Source organism: Denticeps clupeoides, chromosome 18, assembly GCF_900700375.1.
Source record: "Denticeps clupeoides chromosome 18, fDenClu1.1, whole genome shotgun sequence".
Taxonomy (NCBI): domain Eukaryota; kingdom Metazoa; phylum Chordata; class Actinopteri; order Clupeiformes; family Denticipitidae; genus Denticeps; species Denticeps clupeoides.
In genome coordinates this window covers 16,782,125-16,804,258 of record NC_041724.1, presented here as the reverse complement: position 1 = coordinate 16,804,258, position 22,134 = coordinate 16,782,125, and the positions used below count along the sequence as shown (strand labels likewise).

Genomic DNA, 22,134 nt, shown 5'->3' with positions numbered 1-22,134 from the left:
GAACTCACTTCTTAGGGAGGAGAGAGGATACAGGGCTGCATATCACACAGATGCAATTGAGAATTGTAGACATGCCTTTTACTTTAACCATGCCAGCAGGAATCATGAAGGCTTCATTAGTGAGATAAACGAAAATTAGCATCAAAATGCAGATGCTGCTTTTGACTATCATTTCAGTACAAAATTCAAGGGTTCAGTGAGGATTAATTATTATCATTATCAGACTGAAACTAATGTGACAAACTAAGAACTAAAACGTGGAGAAAGTGCCCTTTGTCATTCACCATGATCTTGACATTAGTTAGTGTGATAGGGAGGTGAACATAGAACATGTCGTGTTTGAAATGGATTTTGCAACCCGTTAATCAGCAAAGTGTTAATGTGTAAAACAAAACTATATATACAAGGGGTGCCCTGCCCTGTTCGTTGTGATCTACTGTCCTAAAATTGAGGACCCGTAATCAACCCAACTGCCATGAAGCGTCCCTGAAATATTACACACCTGATGTGAGTGAAGATGTGAGTGTATTCAAGATGATAGCACTCACACCTGAATTTAGTATCATCACCATCCCTAGTCTGGGCTGTGAGAAGAAACCACAATAGTAGAAGAAAAGACTGCAAATTAACCCCCACACACCCAAACTCTAGTCACCTTCTACTAAGACAGTAGAAGCACAATATCTACAAACTGGCATGATCTGCATTTTCAAGGATGTTTTTATTCACAAAGAAGACCAATGGCAGCCATTTGCAATCACATTATTATGAAAGAAAACTTTATTTTTTGTGATTTATAAAGAAAACACATTGCCACGGTATTCATCATACTGAAAAAAAAAGAGGTAAATGAACTTCACTACTTGACCATCACATTTGATGAGCAGGTGTACAAAAAAAGGTTTAACAACAGATGTGCCATGCCTTCAAAGGACAGCATAGCGCCATCTACTGAACACCACCATACATTAAGAAAAATCACAGCATGAAATCTCACTAAATACAAGCATACGCTACATATACCATATTTTACAAGTTTTTTCCCTTTTTTTCAAAGAAGGGGTGAAAGAGAAGAGATAGATCATTGTTGTACATAATAGTTCTGTTACAATATTAGTGTTAGATAGATCATAATGTCAAAGCGAGACTCAAAAGTTTTTCCCCCCATTTCTTTTTTTCTGTAGTTGTTAAAAAATGGACAAAGGAGGAAAATTGCGCTTGAGGGCATCACACTATAGCGTTTACAAATATCAAGAAGGTTAGTTTAACATCATAGTACTCCACTGTGTGAGTGCAGAGGGCATGTCAAATGCAAATGCTTGGCAGAGATGGTACATACACAAATCTGTTGTGCAAGTAAAAAATAAAACTAACTAAACAAATCAAGTTTGTAACAAAAAATATAAACTCATAGCCATATCTATATTTATATATATATATATTTATATAGTTTGTGTTTCTTCTGATTAGTTCATGCAGAAGTCACCAGTGATGTGATTTGGAAGGGTGTTATGACAGAATTGCCAGGAAGGCGATGTGGACCAATTACATCTAGGAAAGTAAATTTAGGGCCAGGAGAATTGATGCACTTGAACAATGTCTGCATTTTTGTTATTAAAGAAAGCCTAGCCCTGTTGAGAGAGAGAGAGAGAGAGATTATGGCATTTCTCTCAGCATTGACATCTCACCTGAAACCTTGACCCAGATCCCACAACTTTTTTTTCCTGTCTCAGAACTATGCTCACCAGCATTAACATCTTGCAGACTGGGCAGAGTTGTAGGGCCTTATTCTGGGCTTAAAGGCTTGGCCTATATTTCTCTATGATGCATGAGCATTCCACAATGCCCAGAGCAAGCCTGTCCAAGGCTCAGAGGACTGCAACTGTCTAGGTCTGATCTGAGACAGACTACTAATGGAAAGACTCCATAAAGCTTAAAAAAGAGAGAGAACCAGTGGTCCTTTATCAGCAAAACCAAACCCCAAAAAGAACAATAGGCCGTGAAAAGCATTAAGAAAGGTGAGGACAGTGTGTTTGTAGTTTTGTGAAAGTGTTTCTCAACATTCAAAGTGATGGGCTTAGGCTTTAACCAGGACTGGGGACATTTGTTCACTGAGGCTAATAACATTCCTAGTGCTCTACAAGACTATCATGAAGCCTGTTAAGATAAAGCAATTTCTGAATGCAGATTACAAAGGAATCCTCCTGCAGTTCTACAGATAAATGGAAAGCTTCCTACTTGGCATCTGCCTGGCTGCACTCTCACAAGGTTAAGTTTGAAATCATATGGAGAAGAGCCTCCCCAAAATGATTAGAAGAATCAGGGACAGAGTAACAGAACTATGCATACTCTTCTCATTCTGTGTGGGTGGAAAATGCGTAAATGTTCTGATGATTAGAGGGCCTAGGACAGATATTGCAGCTATTTAAAAATGAAACATAAAAGTGCTTGCATGTGAATCTTTTTTTTCCAACTCACTCCAAGGTTGAATGAGTTCAATTGTCCATGCTGAGCTGGGCGACTGTCCATTTTGTTTCCTTCTGGAGAACAATGACAATAAAACAAGCAAAAGCTTAAGCTGTGTCATTTTTGTTGTACATAGAGCCAGCGGACTTTTCTATTTACAGGTTTGTGTCCTGCTTCCAAACGCATGCACTTTTTTCTTTCTTTCTTTCTTTCTTTCTTTCTTTCTTTCTTTCTTTCTTTCTTTCTTTCTTTCTTTATTCATAAGTGACACACAACTTTTTCTCTTTTGCTCAATTTAGAGGAACAAATAAGACAGAGGTGCCAACACAGTCCTCCCACTCTGTGGGTCTGTATGGGTGGTAGGGTATAAGGACAATGACAACTCAACTACTCAACTGTTAAAATATAGTCTTCGTAAGGCCAAATTGAACTTGAACAGTCATGGGCATACCTGGAACCACTTCAAACCTAAATATACCTGTGAAAGCATGGTACGAGTCTTACAATATCCTTCAGTGTTTTCCTTTCTAAGTTTTGTTGAAACCTCTGTCTTAAAATTCCTGTCCTATTCATCATCATCCCTTCCTTTCTCCTTCTTGTCTTTCTTTTCCTTCTTCTTCTTTTTCTTCTTCTTGGCCTCCTCTTTCTTTCCAAAGGTGATGAAATCACTCTTGTCATCGCCACCATCTTGGCCTTGGCGGATGGAGATGATGGCAGGTGAGCCCGGGATGATGAACGCCTCGGGCGGCACCTCACCCGGCTTCAGATGCTGGGGAGGACCACCCGGTCCATAGCGAAAGTGCCAGCTGTTACTGTCCATGCCTGCACCCACAGGAGGAGATACCTCTCCGCCCTCACCATCTGAGTCCCAGAGAAAGAAGAAGAGAAAAAAAAAGGAAAGACAGGAAAAAAATAGAGAATTAGCATGATGACCTACAGCATTTGTGTTCCACTCACAATCTGATATATAAATCATAAATAACCATATGAGCTGAAAATCAACCATATAAACTATAATACAATGAAACTGAAACCAAAATATTAAATAAAGAACATTGGACATTGAGTTTGTAATGTCATTAGGATGTCATGGGGAGTTGTCAAGGGAAGTTATGTCTCTCCTAAAAGGCATCTTTTATTTCCATTAAAAAAAAAGAATATTTGTGAAAGTGAAGTAATTGTCACTTGTGATATACAGCAGCACAGCACACGCTGCACACAGTGAAATTTGTCACCCTGAGTGAGCAGTGGGCAGCCATGACAGGCTCCCGGGGAGCAGTGTGACGGTGATTTGCTCGGTGGCACCTCAGTGGCACCTTGACGGCAACCTTCTGATTACAGGGGCACTTCCTTAACCGCTAGGCCACCTCTTTTTTTTTTGTTGTGTTTTTTTTTGGTTTGTTTCTTTTTGTTCATGGCAAATATGATTTATTTCTAGTTAGTACTTAATTACCTTTTATATTTAAATTACAATAATAAATGACCTTATAGAAGATTTTCTGAGATGCAATAGATGTGGAAGAAATCAAAACATAACACTATTTCATGGATCATTTGCTATTCATGCATGATTACACTTCAAATAGTCCATTCACCAAAGAGCAATGGAGAGTCACACTAGACATGAGTGGCCTTTTAAATGAAAGTTAACCGATCATAAACGGTTTCACACCCATTTGCAAAGATCATATGATTCCCCTTCATGGATTTGCCGCTGTCCAATAGCATAGCTCATGTGTCCTGATAAATCCTCTTTGTAAAAGTGCATGGGGTTGAGAATGCTGTGTAAAAAGCAAAGTAGCAAATGTGTGCATGTGTGCTTGCTTTTACTCAATTTTCAATCTTCCCCAGCATCTGGCCCTGCTTTGTCAGGATTCTGCCCAGTTCAACAAATCAAGCAGTCTTCATTTATTAATGAAGTAACTTATGCACTAAAAAAATATACCTGGAATCAGCAAGCAGAATTAGAACAGAGTGGACAGCTGATATGAATCATGCATCATGCCCAGCATGGCTGGTGTGAGATCTAGACTGTTTCATTATCATTCGTATGCACTGGCACAACAATGACTGGGTTCTCTTGAAACCTGGGTCCTATGGCTCTTATAGAGGATCTACACAGAATTTACACAGAACAGTAGACAGAACTTTTGTAAGAGTGTACATTTTTACTTGTTTTCTTTTACACTGACTAACACCCATCATGCCAGACCCTGATAGTTCTGACCTACTTCCAACTCTGCTCTCTCTAATACACTTTCTTTATTGCTCCTACTTTCTTTTCACAAGTTCCCTGAAGAAGGGAATTTATGAGAATGTGCAGTGAGTTGTGAGTGAGTGTGTCTGGAAGGGGACACTGTCCTCAGATAAGCCTCAGACTATGCACACTGCACGTCCCACTGCAGCAGTCGGATAGCTACACCAAGACTCGTCTATCTTACTTTCTTACTTGTAAGCTAAAAGTTCCCAGCAGCCCTGGACAAAGCTGTGACCTATATGTTCTGGTCACAACTGAAAGATCGAGGGACACAGAAAACTGGATGCTGAGAGTAAACAGCCAAGGCTGAATAAGAGCAATTAAATTAGAATACAAAAAGAAGATGCAGCAGTTCTTCTAACTGAAGAGGTATGACGTGAATGAACACACACAACCACAAATGAAAAAACACATTAGCAACATTGAAAAAACATCAATTAGCATGAATTGAAAGGTTAAAAAAAGGTTAAAAAAAAGTCCCTAGGCACGTATTCCATATGTGTGCTGGGACCATATCATACACAGGTGTGGTATGAGGGCACAAATAATTAAGGTCCTTCAGAATGCTACGATGTCTCAGTCATTGACCTGGGGAGAGCCTATGTTATGCAATACTTTCGATTGTTACCCATTTTGTTTATTAAAACTCCTCTTTCGAATCTGTGCTTTACCTTCCTTAAGATGACAGTCAGATTGTCAGTAAGTCACAGATTAGAGGATTATAGGAACAAAGCAGCCCCAAATGTGATGTGCACTGCATGCCATGCCCCTGACCTTCGGTGACCAGGTAAAAGCCCAACAATCCAACTCTGTCATATCACTGAAAGGTCATCAGGATGAAACACTTCCCACTCAGTCTTGAGTGCTTAAGTGGATGGCAGAACATATGTCTGGTCATAGTGAGCTGGCAGGAAATGTTGGCCAGATTAAATAAATAATTCAGGAAGACAAGCAGGAGAGGTCAGGGATAAGAAATAGAAGGAAACACACTGAAACCTTTCTTCATAATTACACTGTACCATCCATCATAGCCCTTCTCTTTAATTAACATACTCATCCTTGACAGAAGCCACACCTGTCAACAGAAAGTCACATTAAATTACAGGTTGGCTCGTTTTCTCCTTGTAATGAAATAATACGTATTTTCTTGATCTATTGTAGAAAATTACTGAAAGACTTTCACACTCACCTTAAAAAATCAAGAGTATTTTATACACCCTGTTTAGCAACTTTTACTGAATGAATTACTCTGTCACACAAAACCTGTCAATATTAATGATTTTATTTTAGTCTATCAGGGACCATATTGACAACATTTTGAGCAGAAAGAAACTGTCTTTATATATCTGCCGGATTCCTCTCACTGTCTCTCATCCTTTCCTTCCTGTTTTATGCCTTTGTGGGGCTTTCAAACCATCATATCTCTTTGTCCTCACCCACTGTTCCCTCCCTCCATTTCTCTTGGCAACACTCCTGTCAGAACAGTAACAAAGACACACATGCACCTTGGCTGGAAACAACCACTGCCACTTTCTGATTTATTGATGGGTGTCACAGAGCAAAAACATTTTTCCCACCCCGTACACATCTGCCCTCATCTCTCTCTCTGACCTTCAGTATAATATACCATGCAAGGACTGGTTGTGGGCAGGCATGCACATGGTCATAGTCAATGTGGAAGAAGGAGAAAGAACAGGGATGTGTATGTAAAACCTGATTCTTACAGCCCACATACAGACACACACAGACAAAAAAATGTGCATAATCTCCCGTCACTCGAACTCTGCAGTACTAGGGAATTGTTTTGGGAATTATGTTTTGATGGAGAGTATGAGAGCTGTGACCACGCCCTTTTTAAAATCTCTTTGTTCCTAGAGGCTTCTCTTCCTGTACCAAAATGCATCTCATCCTGATCTCCACACTGAATAAATTCTCATTATAAAGCAGGTCTGTGTGTGCTGAAATCATTATTGCACCTCACCATTATCATGATTATTGTGTGTGTGTGTGTGTGTGTGTGTGTGTGTGTGTGTGTGTTGAGGTTTTTGTGTGCAGCTTCTGTTTCCTACGCCAGATGAAACATGTGACAGATGGTGGAGACAGACCTCCCTATAACACAGCAGCCACACAAAGAAAAGAGGCACAGAGAGACAGAGAGAAAGAGAGAGTTTTTCCAAATGAATGTGAAAACTGAGTAATTATGACGGAAATGGCAAAATTCTGAATCAACATTTATTAGGATCAGTCCAAAAATGAAGTCCTTGTCAAAAGGATAATGTCAAGGATAATCACATGCAGAAGAAAGAGAGAGAAACAGAAAGAGGAATGAAGAACATGCTAATGGGGAAAATTGAGTTAGAGGCAAAGCGAATCAGCAGACAAAGGCTGACAAAAATGTATGAGAGAAAATGAGGAAGTGAAAAAAAGAAGAAAAGAGAGCGAGATTGACAGTGACTGAATGAGGAGAAGCGAAGTCATGTGATGGGACACTTAGATATGGATCCGTCATTAGGAGAAAGAGTATGGCTGAACAGCGGGAACAGCTTGCCCCAGAGCTCATGAGGTGCCTGCAGGGCCCTGGACAGCATTGGAAATTTCTGACACCTTCACACTTCTCATGCATCACGCCATGCCAGCCCCTCAATGCCAAAAATGCCAAACCAAATTTAGAATCAAGTTACTCTTTCCTACTCTTCTTTCCAACTCCAGTGCAGTAAATGTAGACCTGTCTCCTTAAAAGCCAGAGGGTTGAACATAACAGTTTCCTTGTGATTCATTTGAACTAAAAACAAGATCGGCTAAATTTAGTAGTTCCTAGGACACATAGGACGGTAGACATTGCATATTTTTGTTTCATGTAATTACACTATTAATCATATGCAGCTAATGAATTATGCATAGGAGATGTCTACGGTGCTGATCTCTGCAGTTTTATTAACTCACTTGGCTCTGTGTTAGCAGTGCTGCTTTTTCAGCAATGATTCACTTCACCTCTATGGTTCTTTACTGTTATATCACTGTTACTTCAGACCTGATATTTTTGGCTCAGCTGAGAAAAATGTTCTTACAACAATATTACAATTACAGCTCCAGAAGCCCTTCTGTTTGCTAAATTTCAACACCAACACTCTTTATTTGATTTTTAGTTGATCACCTCAAACTCCTGCTATGAACTCCTACTCCATGCTGTTATTACCCATCATGTAATAGCCCAACATTATTACAACTGCAGTAATTTTAGAACAACATCAGCTAATAAATTGTTTATTCAAATATGATCAATAGTTCACTGAAGAATATAAAGAACATCTCACAAAGAACAAATGCCATCAATTGAACAACAAGTCTCTTAATTTTTTCCACAGTTGTATCTTCCAAAGCTGTTGTCAATTAGCATGGTAATCTGTTCTGCTGTTTAAATGGCCATGCTGAGGAGCAGCTGAATAAGAGTTTGAAGCATTTATACATCTTGTAAAAAGACATCAAGTTAAAGCTCAGACGGTGTAATAACTGAAATAATAGGTTATTTATGAACACTTTACTAAGAACACATTAGGGTGGGGAGAGTTCCTTGAATAGAGGCTGATAGACCTGCAGAGGGGCTCTTTATTATCAGCTATTCTCCTGTCATCCATTCCTCTCCTTCTCTGCAAATGAAAGTTGTTGTTGCCTCACGGCAGACAGCTGGGGCAACGCTGCAGAAAGACCTGCACTAAAACCAGCCTCTGCCTCTGCAGCACAGTCACATAATTGATATGTGGGTCACTCATCCTCATCCTGTCTGTTTCTGTCTTTTGTCAGATTTCCTCGATATAAACAGGCCGATTTTTATACATTTGTCAAGGCTTTGTTTTGAAACTACCTCCAACCTGAATGCCACTCTGGGTTTTTTTTTTATCTCTGTACTTGTTTATTTCTGTACTTGTGTATTTTAGTCTTGTGTGTCCAATGCTGTTAATTTCCCCTTGGATGCTTTCATTGCTGTCTTCTTACTTGTCACTTTAAACACCTTGTTTTTGGCTATGAATGGTTGTCGTGGAAACTGCCTCTTCCACTGAGGTGGTTGGACTCTAGTTGTGGCGGAAGCACTGATAGAAAATAATGCTGGAAGCTCTGTCTCGCTCTCTCTCTTAAATGGTCTCTCTCTAAAACACCATTCTCCCCTAGCAACAGCAGCCCGAGACCCCCCTCCTCCCTTCCTGTCTGTCTCTCCATATCTGTTTCTTCTCCTTGTCCTTAAGCACGCTGGTTCATTTCTTTCATTCCTTTGATTTGCATGCTGGCCTGGATGAAGAAACATTACAGGAAAAGGAGAACTGGAGCAACACAGAATGGGTGACAGAAATGAAAGAGAGAGAGTGGAATGATTTTCATTGAAGTGATTTGAATTCGTCTGCTCACATTCTATCACACCGTGAGTGGCAATCAGCTAAGCTCAGTTGTGTTTATCTTGCAGCAAAATCGTGAGTGGTTTTCTAAATTAATAGAATTCAGACTCTAAATACAGTGAAGATGAAAAAGCGCTTTAGCTGCACTGGCTCAAGAAAAAAATCCTGATTTCTCATCCCCCTTTTTATTTTTTATTATTATTCCTTCACCTTTTTATAGTTCCATAGTTAATAATGTTATCAGACCTTTCTTACAGTGGCAAAAAATCCCACTGACCAACTGTTTAATCAAATAATTGACAGAAAATGTCCACAATCCACCCACATACCCATACTGCTTCTTTCTCCCTAACACATAGAGGGGACCTGCTGGAATCCATGAAGTGAGGAAGAAATTGATGATCACAGAGGAGAGGACAGAAGAGGAAAAGGATAGATTGGGAGAGAGATACAGACCAAGAGCGAGATGGTTATTTGTCTTGAAACTCTGGTGCCAGTAAGGACGCCACTAAAAGATGCATGTATGCTGATTAATTAGAAGAAATTGCTCACCAAGCCTCACCACAACCTTTTCTTCTCCCATATCACACATCACAGCCCCATCCCCACCCACCATATAACACATTTGTACCTTGCCCTGTCCATACACCCATGAGCCACGTGGAAAGAAGTGATTAGCAACATGACAGGTTAACAGTTTACAAGGGTGAAAGTCAGCAGACTGCATAGTCCTCACTGAAAAGATTATGATCTACACAGAAAAAAAAGCCTTACCAGAAGACATTGTAATACATGTAATAAAAATTGAGTTATGGTGTTGTCAAAAAATCGCATGGCCCATAAAGATCTAATGAGGTAGATTATAGTTAATAAAGCTCCTAGAGATTAAAATGTTTACTAATATTACTGCAACTATATCAATAACAATAACCATTAACCAATAACAATAATTAATAACAAATTATGTTTTTCAACATTAAAAAAGGCATTATTTAAAAAATAAATCCCCTTATTACCAAAAAATCAAAGATAGAAACAAAGAAAGTCACAGCTAGAGCCCAAAGAACTATTTGTTCCAGCTCCTGCTTGTTTCATGTATTTGAATGCACCTTGGATCACAGAAAATTCACATATATTATTGGGAATCACAAAGAGAATTCCTTCACAGAAAACGCATGAAAAACAATCAGTTGCTGTATGAATCTCCAATTAGTTGCCTCTAGGATTCAAATATCTGCTTTCTGGATGACTCTAGCTATCTAATTAATGACTGTCTCAGTATTCTCTGTGTTATGCTAAGTGGAGAGGTAAATTCTTATGGAGAGATCCCATAGATTTAATCCAGAAGTTAATGACCACATCAGCCTCTGAAAATGGGTGTATTAGGCTAAGGCTGTTCTGTCATAGTGTTCTTTTTTTCTGACCACTTATTCTTTTATCCTGTCGTACCTGTTTCATTTCCTGCCTTGCAGAGTGATAAGGGAGCAGCAGATCAGATCCAAGGAAATTGGTCCACCTTTCTGCATCAGTGACATAAATGTAAGGTAACACCACAATTTCTTTTGCTGGTGAAATTATATGGGAGACTTCACACTGAACTGAATTTAATGGATGCACTTCATTGTCACTTCAATGGATGCTTCGATGTCTGATCTGCTTATCGTTGGATGGGTGTGCCTAGTGTAGATATCCCAGTCAGGGTTTCAGCTATTTGATAAACCCTTTTAAAGTGACTGTCATGATCCGGACCGGCAGGGGTTACTCCGGATCCAGAGTTAGTCTTGTATAATGTTACCTTATCATATTCACCTGTTGTATATTTATATAATTGTATAAAGCTATCCTGTTCATGTCTGTTCCCTGTCTGGTCATTGCATGTTGATGTTCCCTTGTCGTGTGCAGTCTGTATTAAACCCCTGTCGTGTGAAGTTGTGCATATGCATCCTCACTCCTCGCCATGTCCAGCCCAACGTGACAGTGACAGACTTGCATGAGCTAACAAAGAATTCTGTTGGAACTTAAAAGTTGGTGTTGGTATTGTGGTGGTATATTGGTGGTATATTGGTTGCATGTATATGTATTCTTCCTAAATGGTCCACTCCAAATTCTTATACCTTCAAATGAATTAATCTTTTTCAGTTCATCATTCACACAGTATAATAGAAATCTAAGCACAAAATTAAATAAAAAAAATAAATATTATGTATGATCTATAAAGACTTTGTATGTAAAGTGTGGTATCGGGTATCGGTTCAAATCATCCAGAATGAGGAAGTATCATGAATGCCATGAACAGCTGTCCACTGTTAATGGAACCCCATATGTAAAATGTAAAAAATTGCAAATATCTAATTTAAATTCATTTAAAAATTTTAAAAACCTCACTTATCAAAAAAGCAATAATTTTTAACAAAACCAATGTGCTACAAAATAGTTTTTGTTGCATTCTCTTTTGCAAGCATCATACACCATGTTTTTTTAGAATTATTAATGCATTCATGACAAAATATAATGTGGATATCTGTATATATATCTCCACATGATACGTTGTCATGAATTCATATTTTGGAAATGTAACATGTTAATTTGTGAAATAGTACTCTTTCCATCCTTTTACTGTAAATAATAATGGCTTTCTTACCAGCTGCACTGGACACGGTGGGCCAGTTCTGAACTAGAACTCCCTGGGCACCCTGCATTACAGATGACTCTTCCATGTGGACTGAGCTGCAAAACACACATGTACATAATTCAGAAAACACACCCATAAACAGACAAAAACATGTACTTCTTCCACGCCCTACAGTCCCTGACAAAAGTCTTGTCGCTTATCTATATTGTAGAAACACCTGCTATTAACCTGACTTTTAATTAATCAATTGTGTTAAAAAAAAGCTCATATGAAAAGCTAAAACCCTACCAAATGATGTTTAATGCATTTAAATGAAAAGATTTATCATTTAATCAAGACAGAAAGGTCGAATTTTGGCAAGACAAAGGTTATGTCGCCTATACAGAAATTAAACAAATTTACTGCAAATACAAAAATATGTCAGCAAATTAAGTAGTTGTGCTGTGAGATCCAAATGTAACATCTTGTATGACTTCCATGAGCTTGAAGGACAGCATCCATGTGGTTTGATAAGGATTCATACAAATTATTGATGAAGTTCATCAGGAATAGCAAAGAAAGCAGTCTTGCATGCCAATATTCTTTAGTTTCGTCTTCCATGCTTCCTCCATCATCCTACCCCACACATGCTCAACGATGTTCATGTCTGTTTTCTATGCTGGCCAATCTTGTTGCAACTTGATATTCTTCACCTTGAGGAACTTTGATATGGAGAAGGAATTACCATCCTGCTGCAGAATTTGGCCTCTTTTATGGTTGGGTAGATCAGATTTCTTGGTATTTCAGACTAATGATGTTGCCTTCCACCCTGCCGATCTCTCGCACACCCCCGATACTGGATGTAACCCCAGACCATGATTTTTTCGCCACCAAACTTCACTGGTTTCTGGATGAATGTCAGATCCATGCGGGCTCCAGTAGGTCTCCTGCAACATTTTCGGTGCAACATCCACCTTCTGCCATTTTTCCAGCGTCCATCCTTTTAGCAGGCTGTGGCTGCTGGTTGCTGGCAAATGCCACAGTTTTTCAATTGTCTTTTGTTTAGTGCTGGTTTCTGGGCACTGATTCAACCATGGAGGCCAACTTGAGACAGAATCTGACAAACTGTTCTGGTTGACACAGGGACCAGGTCTCGCGGAGCTCTGCTGCAGTGAAAAATGGGCTGGCCTTGGATTTTCGACCCAACAAACGGTCCTCTCGAGCAGTTGTCTTGCAGGGTCTACCTGACCTGGGCTTGTCAAAAACATCTTTGTACACGCCTGAGACCTAACTGATCCATTATTAGTTACAGGTGAAGCTTTCCAAAAATGTACTCAAAGGGGTTTACCAAGCTTTGAATATTAGAATACTTTTTGACAGTATTACAAAAGCTGTTGGGAATAAAATGAGCCAATTCTTGAAAATATTTTTTTGATTAAAAATATATTTCAGCACCACTTGAGGTGAATTTGTGCACAAGCGACTTTTGTCAATGACTGTATAACTGACACAGGACAACTTTCAGTTGAACAAATAATACTTGGTGAGCCTGCTGCTCTCTAAGAATGCACAGCATTGTTTACAACAAGTCTGTACAACAGTATAAGACTTACCGTCCAATCAGATTTGGAGTCTTTATCACAGTTTATTGCTCTAATTAAGAATTATCTTGGAGGGAACCCAGACTGCCACCTTAAGTATGTGTGTTTGTTTGCTATGCTTTTGAGTGAAAAAATGCACGGCATTTAAGCTCAAACGTCAAAAACTGTCTCATAGGTGATGTAATGATATCGTTGTTTCCTTTGTTCTGGTGTCTTATAAGCTTTCCCCCATACTCAACATTTAAAAAAAAAAAGTCCTGGTGACACTCTCTTTATTCTCCATGAATCCTCTTTCAAGAGAGACTCATTCATTTTAAGCTTGGTCTAATTAGAAATGCTTTGAGAAGGTTTAGCCACATTTCAGAAATGACCTGTGCACAGTCAACTCCTCCAAGTGTTGCTCAGAGGGGCAGAAGGGATCTTTTAAAGGGATTACTGATTGAGTTTACAGAGAAAAGACATAGAGGACCAATCTCAGATTTTGTGCACGCTTCTAATTCAACTGGTGCTGTAATTATTCTGTAGCTCCTCTAAATCCCATTTGTAGTCATTTGTCCTATTTCCCCAAAAAACGCACTCAACAATCATTCAGATTTTAAAATGATCGTCTTTCTTCTTTGTGTCTCTCAAAACAAAAAAAATAATACTTTAACTAGCCACTTTAGTGACAGAGCTAAAAATGATGTCTGATCAGCAGTTGAGTGAAGTACACAAAGTTCACAATGACTGTACATCTATTTTTACCATAACCTGTGTCTGACTGACCTGGAATGATGAATTGCACATATTTCCCCATCTTTTCAAATGTTTTATATTATTGTAACTTAATGTAAATAACAATTCATTTAAACATTTTTAAAGCAAATCTTTAGGAGGAAAACAAGTAATGTTGTGCTGAACGGCAAGAAAAAAAAGAAGAATTTCAAAATGGAGAGAGTGACTGGGGGAGGGGTGTTGGCTGGCCACCATTTTAGCTACTGAACCCCTGTTACACTCTCGCTCTCCCTCTATTTGCTGATGATGATGATGTATGCTTGTGCTGCCAAGGTCACGCAATTACCGATGCTATCAAACGCTCATCCCTGCACCATTCTCTCTTTTCTCAATGTTTTTAATGCCTCCTGTCTCAGATTATGCAATCAGTTTTAGAAGTAACATGATAGTGGTCTGGGGCCATTTTAAGAGTATTGGTTAAACTGGAGTAAATGAAATAACAATTTTCACAAAACATTAAATGCATGATTGTAGAGACAATTAATATATTTGATCATTATCCATGTTATGGAGCATTTTATGAATGCTTTACATAACTTCTTGTCTTGGGTGTGTCCAGATGTATCTTCCAAATATATATTTGAATTAAGTGTGCCAGAGCTCTTTATTAACAATCTAGTACTGGATTCAAAAGGGAAAATATATAATTAATGTCTGGCAACTGAACCAGGAAATTATTGTATGCTGAGCACAAGTAGCCAAGTGATGATGCTGATTTCATGCATTACAATGATTTGCTGAGCACTATCAGCTCCATTAAAACTGCAGTAATTAAGAGGGAATCAGTGTGACACTAATGACACTGAGATGTTACACACAGAACAAACAGACAGACAGACGTTTGCATGCAGACACATAGAAATAAAAGCTTTCTATACTCAGAGATGCACCATTCAATGGCCTGGTCAGTGGCTAGCAAAAATCTGCCCTCATCTGCAGACAGTCCAGAGCACAACACACACACAATGATCTGTGATGACGCATGTCGTCTGGGAGCTGTGAAATCTCCATACTGTCTGTTGGCCCAAGTGCCGAGCCTTGCCACTGAATAGCCGCCATGGCTCTAGGGTGCAGTTCTTTCATGGCAGATGACCTCAATTTGTTTGTACTATGACGCCAAGGGCTGCATAGCAGGGCAGGCTGAATGCGACTGGGCATTTTCTGAATCAGCTGCAGAGTACAGCTCACTGTCTCTGCTTGTCCAGGTATCCCTTGTTAGGGACACCCTGGACTCGTTACGGCAGACCTCATTTATGTGGGCATGTCTGATCCAAAGGCAGCTTGTGGCCCCTGTGGCTTGTAGGTAATCTGAGTTCCACCATGCTTTTACAGCAATACCCAAATAGGCCATTTTGAATTTTTTCCCCGGCTAAACCATGAATTCATAAGTCAATTGACCAATTTACAAATGCCAGAGTCAAAAGTGTATGTTTGTAACATGATGTATGATTAGTTAATATACAACCAGATCTAAAATGTAATTGTAAATGTAAATAACTAATGTAAAGATAATAAATCTAACTTTATTATCTAACTTTAAACATATCTATTGAAATGTCATTTCTACCTGATATCTACCATATTATGCCAGTATAGCATTCCTCTGCTACTGTTGCCATTAATTATTTAGAGGCATGATATTTATCTGGCTTGCACTGGGAGCAATCCTACCTTTGCATCCCCGCCCGGAGGGAGGCTGAGTATCTCCAGTCTGCATTAGGAGCTTTGGGCTACAAGAGAAGAAGGGAGGGGGAAAGAGAGGGGTTAAAATTTAGTCACTTTATCACTTCAATTAATGAATTACGGCAAGTGAATGTCAGCAATGTGGCATTGTCTGTAGAGTGAGAAAAGGTAAGCGAATCATGACATTTCATCTCAGCTTTGCAAACTGATCTAAGCAAACACCACCTGGAACATATGGGGCACATGAATGTCCTGGTTTCCTCTCTCAAGGACAAAAATGCCCCCAAGAGAGAAAGGTCACACTTAGTCTCCAGCCACTAACCAACGTTTGCCTTAATCAACTTCAAATGGATGACTGAACTCACAATAATCATGGAAATATTATATAGTGAGAATATTTTTTGGCAAAAGTAATATTACATATAACAGCACACAGGCTTCTGCAATAAATTTCTCAGTATCAATGCATAAGACAGCACTGCTGCTGTTTCACAGTAGGTGTATGCTTGATGTAAAGCGAATTATTTAAAAAAAATACAATTGTTTTACTTTTAATTTATCAACCTGTCTCAGGACTCTTACTTATTGAATGTGAGTAAAAGATAAAAAGGGATAGCTAAAATAAGCCCTTTGATCAAGTCTGAGATGATAACTGCAGTTCCTTGCTCCTTTTTGTCTCCTCAGTCTGAAGTGGGTCTCAGCTGAGCGGACACACCTCGCCTGGAAACAGCACAGGCTTCTCACTGGCCAGCCAATCACAGTGCTTCCCCAAGCCTACCCCAAGCCAAATCACCCAATCAACTGCCATTAAACAAGGACTGCTCACCACAGCTACTTAATTAAATGCAGAGCATGACTAGCATTTAATGAGGAAACAGAATAACAGGGAGATATTTTACTCAGCCTTGTGCTCTCCCTGTTCCATCCTGAAGGGGAAGAGAATTATTCACACCCCATTTTACGTTCCATCATTTATATCCCGTTTTATACTCCCACAAGGCAGTGTCAATGGTGGATTATTATTAAAATGATATGATATTATTTAAAATATCATATCACTGACAAATACCTTACATGCTTTGGACCAGGGATTTTGCTTTGGCCCTCTCCATGGAGTCCATTGTGCATAAATGCGGTTAAAGAAGATGCGGGGTGATAATTTGATACTTCTAAATATAAAAGTGCTATGTTTTGCAAATGTACTGCAAGTGCAGGCTGTTGTGCCAAATGAAGTGAGTAAAATTAAGAAGAGGACATTTCTTCACCACCAATACACCAACGATGAAAAGAGATTTCACAGCAGCTGTAAACCAGTGTGAATAAAGAAGCATGAAGACCTCTGCTAACCTGAAGCATCAGGCTGCAGCACGAGATGAAATGGAACACAAAATAAACAACACCAAAATAGCAAGAGGTTGATACCAAAATCAATGTAATATATATATATATATTGTAATACAATAGTAATGTATAATATGTCGTGTGTATATGTCTTTCCCATGTAAAGGGCAAAGTAAAACAAACAAAGCTGGACATGTCTCTATACCACAGAGATGGAATGGATAGATGGAGCAAAAAGACGAGAGCACAGGACGGAGCCCACCTGAATGGCGGTGGCATCAGGCATGCTGAGCCGGCGCACAAACTGACCACTGTGTCCCGTGAAGAAGCGTTCAGATCCCCAGGTGCCACTCAGGGGCCGTCCCGTGTTGTAGAACATGAACGTGTCACTGCCAGATGTGGCAGTCAGACATGTCTTGTAGCAGTAAGTCTTGGTAAGCGAGCCATTACCTCGCACCTCAATGTAGCGAGGCTCCACTTTCAGGTCCCGGCGGGCACCAGCATTTTGACCAGACTGCTGTTGCTGCTGTTGGTTGCCCACACTATTGCCTCCTCCTCCTGATCCACCTCCACTCCCTCCCCCTTTCCCAACACTCTCCTGGGGCTTCTTATTTGTGCTGCAGCAGGGCGAGCACAAGCAGGTCCCTGGTTGACTGCAGTAGGCATGGCACTGTACAATGATAATAACCATGACAGTCACCAAGAAGACAAAGGTGGTGGCACTCAGAGCCACAATCAGGTAGAGGGTCATACCTGATAGTGGTATACCAGGTGGCCGCATGACGCGCTTGGGGTCAGGGGTAACTTTGGGTGGCAGCTCCAAAATGGCCACATTCACAGTGGCGGTAGCCGATAGTGGGGGCATGCCATGGTCTCGCACCAGCACAGTCAAGCTAAAAAGGGTGGAGTTGTCCTCTACAATCCGTCGTGTGATGCGGATCTCCCCATTGTGCTCATGCACCTTGAAGAGGTCTAGGTCCACTGGGTGCTCCAGTGTGTAAGTGAGCCAGGCATTCTCCCCAGCATCCCCATCCCAAGCCACGAGACGCATCACCAGCATCCCCGCCTCAGCATTTCTCAACACTGTCTCTGTTGGCCGGGTGCCATTGGGTGCTGGGTAAACAAAACGGGGTGTGTGGTCATTCTGGTCCATGACATAGACATAGACTGTGGCCACACGGCTCAGATGGGGAACCCCACCATCTTGGGCTTTAATCTGGAAGTGGAACTCGCGCAACTTCTCAAAGTCAAAGGAGCGTAAGGCATACACCTCCCCAGTGTTGGGTTTGACAGATACATATGATGCAACTGAAATTCCATGGTTGTTGTCACTGAGGACTGTGTAAGTGATGCGTGCATTTTCATTGGCGTCAGGATCTGAGGCCTTGATAATGCACAGAGCAGCACTTGGTGCATTGTTCTCAGTGACATAAACGGTGTAAGACGTTTGCTCAAAGCGTGGTGGGTTGTCATTCACGTCTGCCACATCTATGCGCACTGTTATTTGTGAGGAGAGGGACGGAGTGCCTCCATCAACGGCTGTCACCGTGGCGTTATACGATGGCACTGCTTCCCGGTCCAGAAAGGCAGAGGTGACTAAGGTATAATGGTTTCGAGAGGATTTCATCTTGAATGGGAGGTTCGGTGGTACAATGTCTAAAGTGACCTGTTTGTTTTGGCCTGAGTCACGGTCGTTCACACTTATCAGAGCCACTACCGTGTCTGCCCGTGCGTCCTCCCTTACCGGACTGGACAAGGAGGTCAGCACTATCTCTGGAGGATTATCATTCACGTCTAGAACCTCCACTACAACTTTACAGTGCACTGCTACTGCCCCAGGGCCTCTGTCCATAGCCTGGATGTACATCTCATAAGTGCTGGTCTCCTCATAATCAACGTTGCTTTTGACCCTGATATCACCACTGTCTGAATCCATGGAGAACATCTGGCGGACTTTTTCCGGGGTGTAGCTGCTGAAGGAATAGTACACCTCCCCATTTGTGCCTTCGTCTCTGTCTGTTGCGTTCAATTTGATGACCAGCGTGCCCGCAGGCGAGTTCTCCCACAGTTTTACTTTGTACACAGAGCTGTCGAACACGGGCGCATTGTCATTGGAGTCCAAAACGCGCACGTTGATTTTAGCTGTGCCAGTGCGGGAGGGCGTGCCCCCGTCCATCGCTGTTAGAATCAGCTGAAGGGCTGCCGCCTGCTCTCGGTCCAGGGGCTTTTTTAAAACGAGTTCAATGTGCTTTCCACCTGTGGGAGGCTTGTTGGAGTCCAGCGCCAGGTGCTCGTTGGGACTGAGGCGGTACAGGCGCACGGAATTCGAAGTGTCGTCCGCGTCCTGAGCCTCCTCAATGGAAAACCGAGAGCCGGGGGGCGCGGATTCGAGAACCTCCAGCTGGTATTCGTCCCGCGGGAACTGCGGTGCGTTGTCGTTTGTGTCCAGTACCTCCAGGTCAACGTTGTGCACTTCGAGGGGGTTTTCGACGACCACCTCGACGCTGAGCAGGCAGGGACCACTGAAGTCGCACAGCGTCTCACGGTCAAGCCTGTCGCTCAGTACCAGCTTGCCGCTCTTGTGATCTATGTTGAAGTACCTTCTGTGGTCAGAGGAAATACGGATCCTCCGGGTGGAGAGCTTCCTCAGCTCCAGCCCCAAGTCCCTAACAATGTCCCCAACAGCAGTCCCGATTTCCAGCTCTTCTGATATGGTGTAGCGAATTTGTGCATTTGTAAGGCCACTCAGTAAAAAAACGATCAAATGGAAAGAAAGAGGCACATACTCCCTTGTGTTGCTACATCTCACCGCAACAGCCATCGCAAGCCGGCAAGATCCGCAGACGGATTGTGAACAGCTCGCCGTGAATGAGCCGGATCCTCCCGCCAACGCATGAAAACGACCGCGCCGGACTATGTGCAGGACGACCAAAACCTCTTCTCCGCGTCCTCGTTAAACGGGCTTTTCCCTGCCGCATCCATGACGCCTCCTTTGTCCGCGACACCCTCACTCTCCTCCGCTCGGCTGACTCCCGTTTCCCATCGCGCTGGGTGCTGCCTGTCGGTCTCCTCCTATACCGCTATCCCTCCCTTGCTGTGTGCTGCGGGGGAGGGGAGCTGCTCTCTCCCTCTCCCTCTCCATCTTCCTCTCCCTCCCTCTATCGCAGAAAGACTGCCGACTGCATTTTTATCACCTTCGAATAAAAAAAAAAAAAAAAAAAAACAGCTACGGATGGAAATGAAAGCCAGAATGTTATAAGGCTATGAAAAAATGACTGATTATCTAAAACAATGAAATTAAAAATTTATTCGATATTATTTGGCCATTTTATTAGATGAAGCGTGCTGGGAGAAAAAATATCAACGGCGCGCCCTGGCGCCACCGCCCTTTCCATTGTGTGGAATCGGTGCTTAAAAAATGTCAAAAGGAGTTTATTTTCTCGTTTTCTTGTTACTATGTCATTTATAACACGCTTAAAATAACGTCATGTGGTCATTTTACGTATTAAAAAACAACTAATAAATCGTTAATTAAATCGTTTTTTTCCTCTCTTCCTCGCTGCTAAATTTTTCCCTGGACCGATTCATTGTCTGTTCCATCGTCCCTAGACCCGCGCTGACAAGTCGTTCAGGGCAGTCAGTGCGAGTGATCGCTGGCCGCTCCTTCATCCCCAATCTCTCGCCTCCAGACTGACTGCCGCGACTACTCTGCCCTTGTTCCTGTTCCACAGAAAAAGCGGAAATTTTCTATAATAAAGCTGAAGGGGTTCGTGACCCGAGCAACAGTGACAACAGACCACTTTCGTGGTCATCAGTGACCATGGAGCACACAATGCCCATAGAAGTGCTTTTTGAAAGTATAAATTCAGATTGTATAAAGTAAATATACAACTTTACCTTGCATCTCAAACCAAAGGGTTATAAAACATGCCACAAGAATTCTAAAATGGCCAAGGCTAGTGGACAATTGTCCAGCTTTCAGGATACCTGACAAGAGACTGCCCACATTCATGCCTGCCCAAAGCTCATAGGTTAAATTTTTTTGTATGCCTGTGTTATGTGCTTTGTACCCCATTGTCAATAATAATTTAACTTTAAGACATTTTGAGCTTAAATACATTAAAGACAAGACAAGACTTGACATTAGAGTATATTATATTTAGTCCATATATCTTATGTCATACTGAATGTAAACAAATTCACAACGTTTTAAAAACGGTTATGAAATAATGTGTATCTATTAAAAGAAATGTCCCGCAACCCTGTTGTAGATTAATTGGATATGGATGGAGAGTCTGTGAAGAACCACATCTATAAATGTTGGCAACTTAGTTCAGAGTTTATAAGCTATAATAAATCAGCTTGTTATTTATGCCTTTCTTAATGACTTGATGAGTTTAATACATTTACTCTTCAATATAACATCCTTACTGGATGCTGCTCCACAGTCCTAATTTGAATCAATGTTTTGGCACAGAACCAGTCCTCTACAATAATTAAATCTTGGTGTGACCAATGTGCATTAGGCTCTGACCAGTAATTACTCAATTAATGTCTATAAAATACATCTGGTCTCATGTACCCTAGCAACGTCTGCCTAATTACACCAAATGTGTCATCAGACATACACTGATGGCCATAAACACTCTATCCTGACCCAGTCTTGTAAAAAACACTCAAAATGTCTATGTTCAGCAGGCCTGGAGCAGGCAGCTACTGCTATGGTAGATGATGTGATGTCTTGCACTTTTAAATTCATAAATGTATGTGTTTTAATATATAATATATAAATATATAATTCAGGATTCAAACCTATATTTATGACATAAATAAAGGTTTGAATCCAGTGTGCATGAGCAACATACCATCCCCACACACTGCTCCCCGAGTGCCTGTCATGGCTGCCCACTGCTCGCTAAAGGGTGATGGGTTAAAAGCAGATGATACATTTCGTTGTGTGCACCGTGTACTGTGCTGCAGCGTTTCACAATGACAATCACTTCACTTTCACTT

The 22,134-nt window shown here is 41.0% G+C and overlaps 1 protein-coding gene across 4 annotated transcripts in view; it reads right to left on the bottom strand.

Annotated features, from left to right (window-relative positions):
* Positions 1 to 702: 702 nt before the first annotated feature.
* LOC114767904 (protocadherin alpha-C2-like) overlaps positions 703 to 22,134 on the bottom strand; it is a 67,663-nt gene continuing 46,231 nt past the window's right edge. For 3 of the 4 annotated variants that reach the window (XM_028959791.1, XM_028959794.1, XM_028959792.1), the window contains exons 2-4: positions 15,769 to 15,827; positions 11,753 to 11,838; positions 703 to 3,327 (exon numbers count right to left, since the gene is read on the bottom strand). In XM_028959791.1, coding sequence (XP_028815624.1) covers positions 3,032 to 3,327; positions 11,753 to 11,838; positions 15,769 to 15,827 — 441 coding nt within the window. In that variant the 3' untranslated portion in view covers positions 703 to 3,031. Of the gene's footprint in view, positions 3,328 to 11,752; positions 11,839 to 15,768; positions 15,828 to 17,383; positions 20,270 to 22,134 lie in introns of those variants that run through there. The other variant, XM_028959790.1, reaches the window with a different exon arrangement.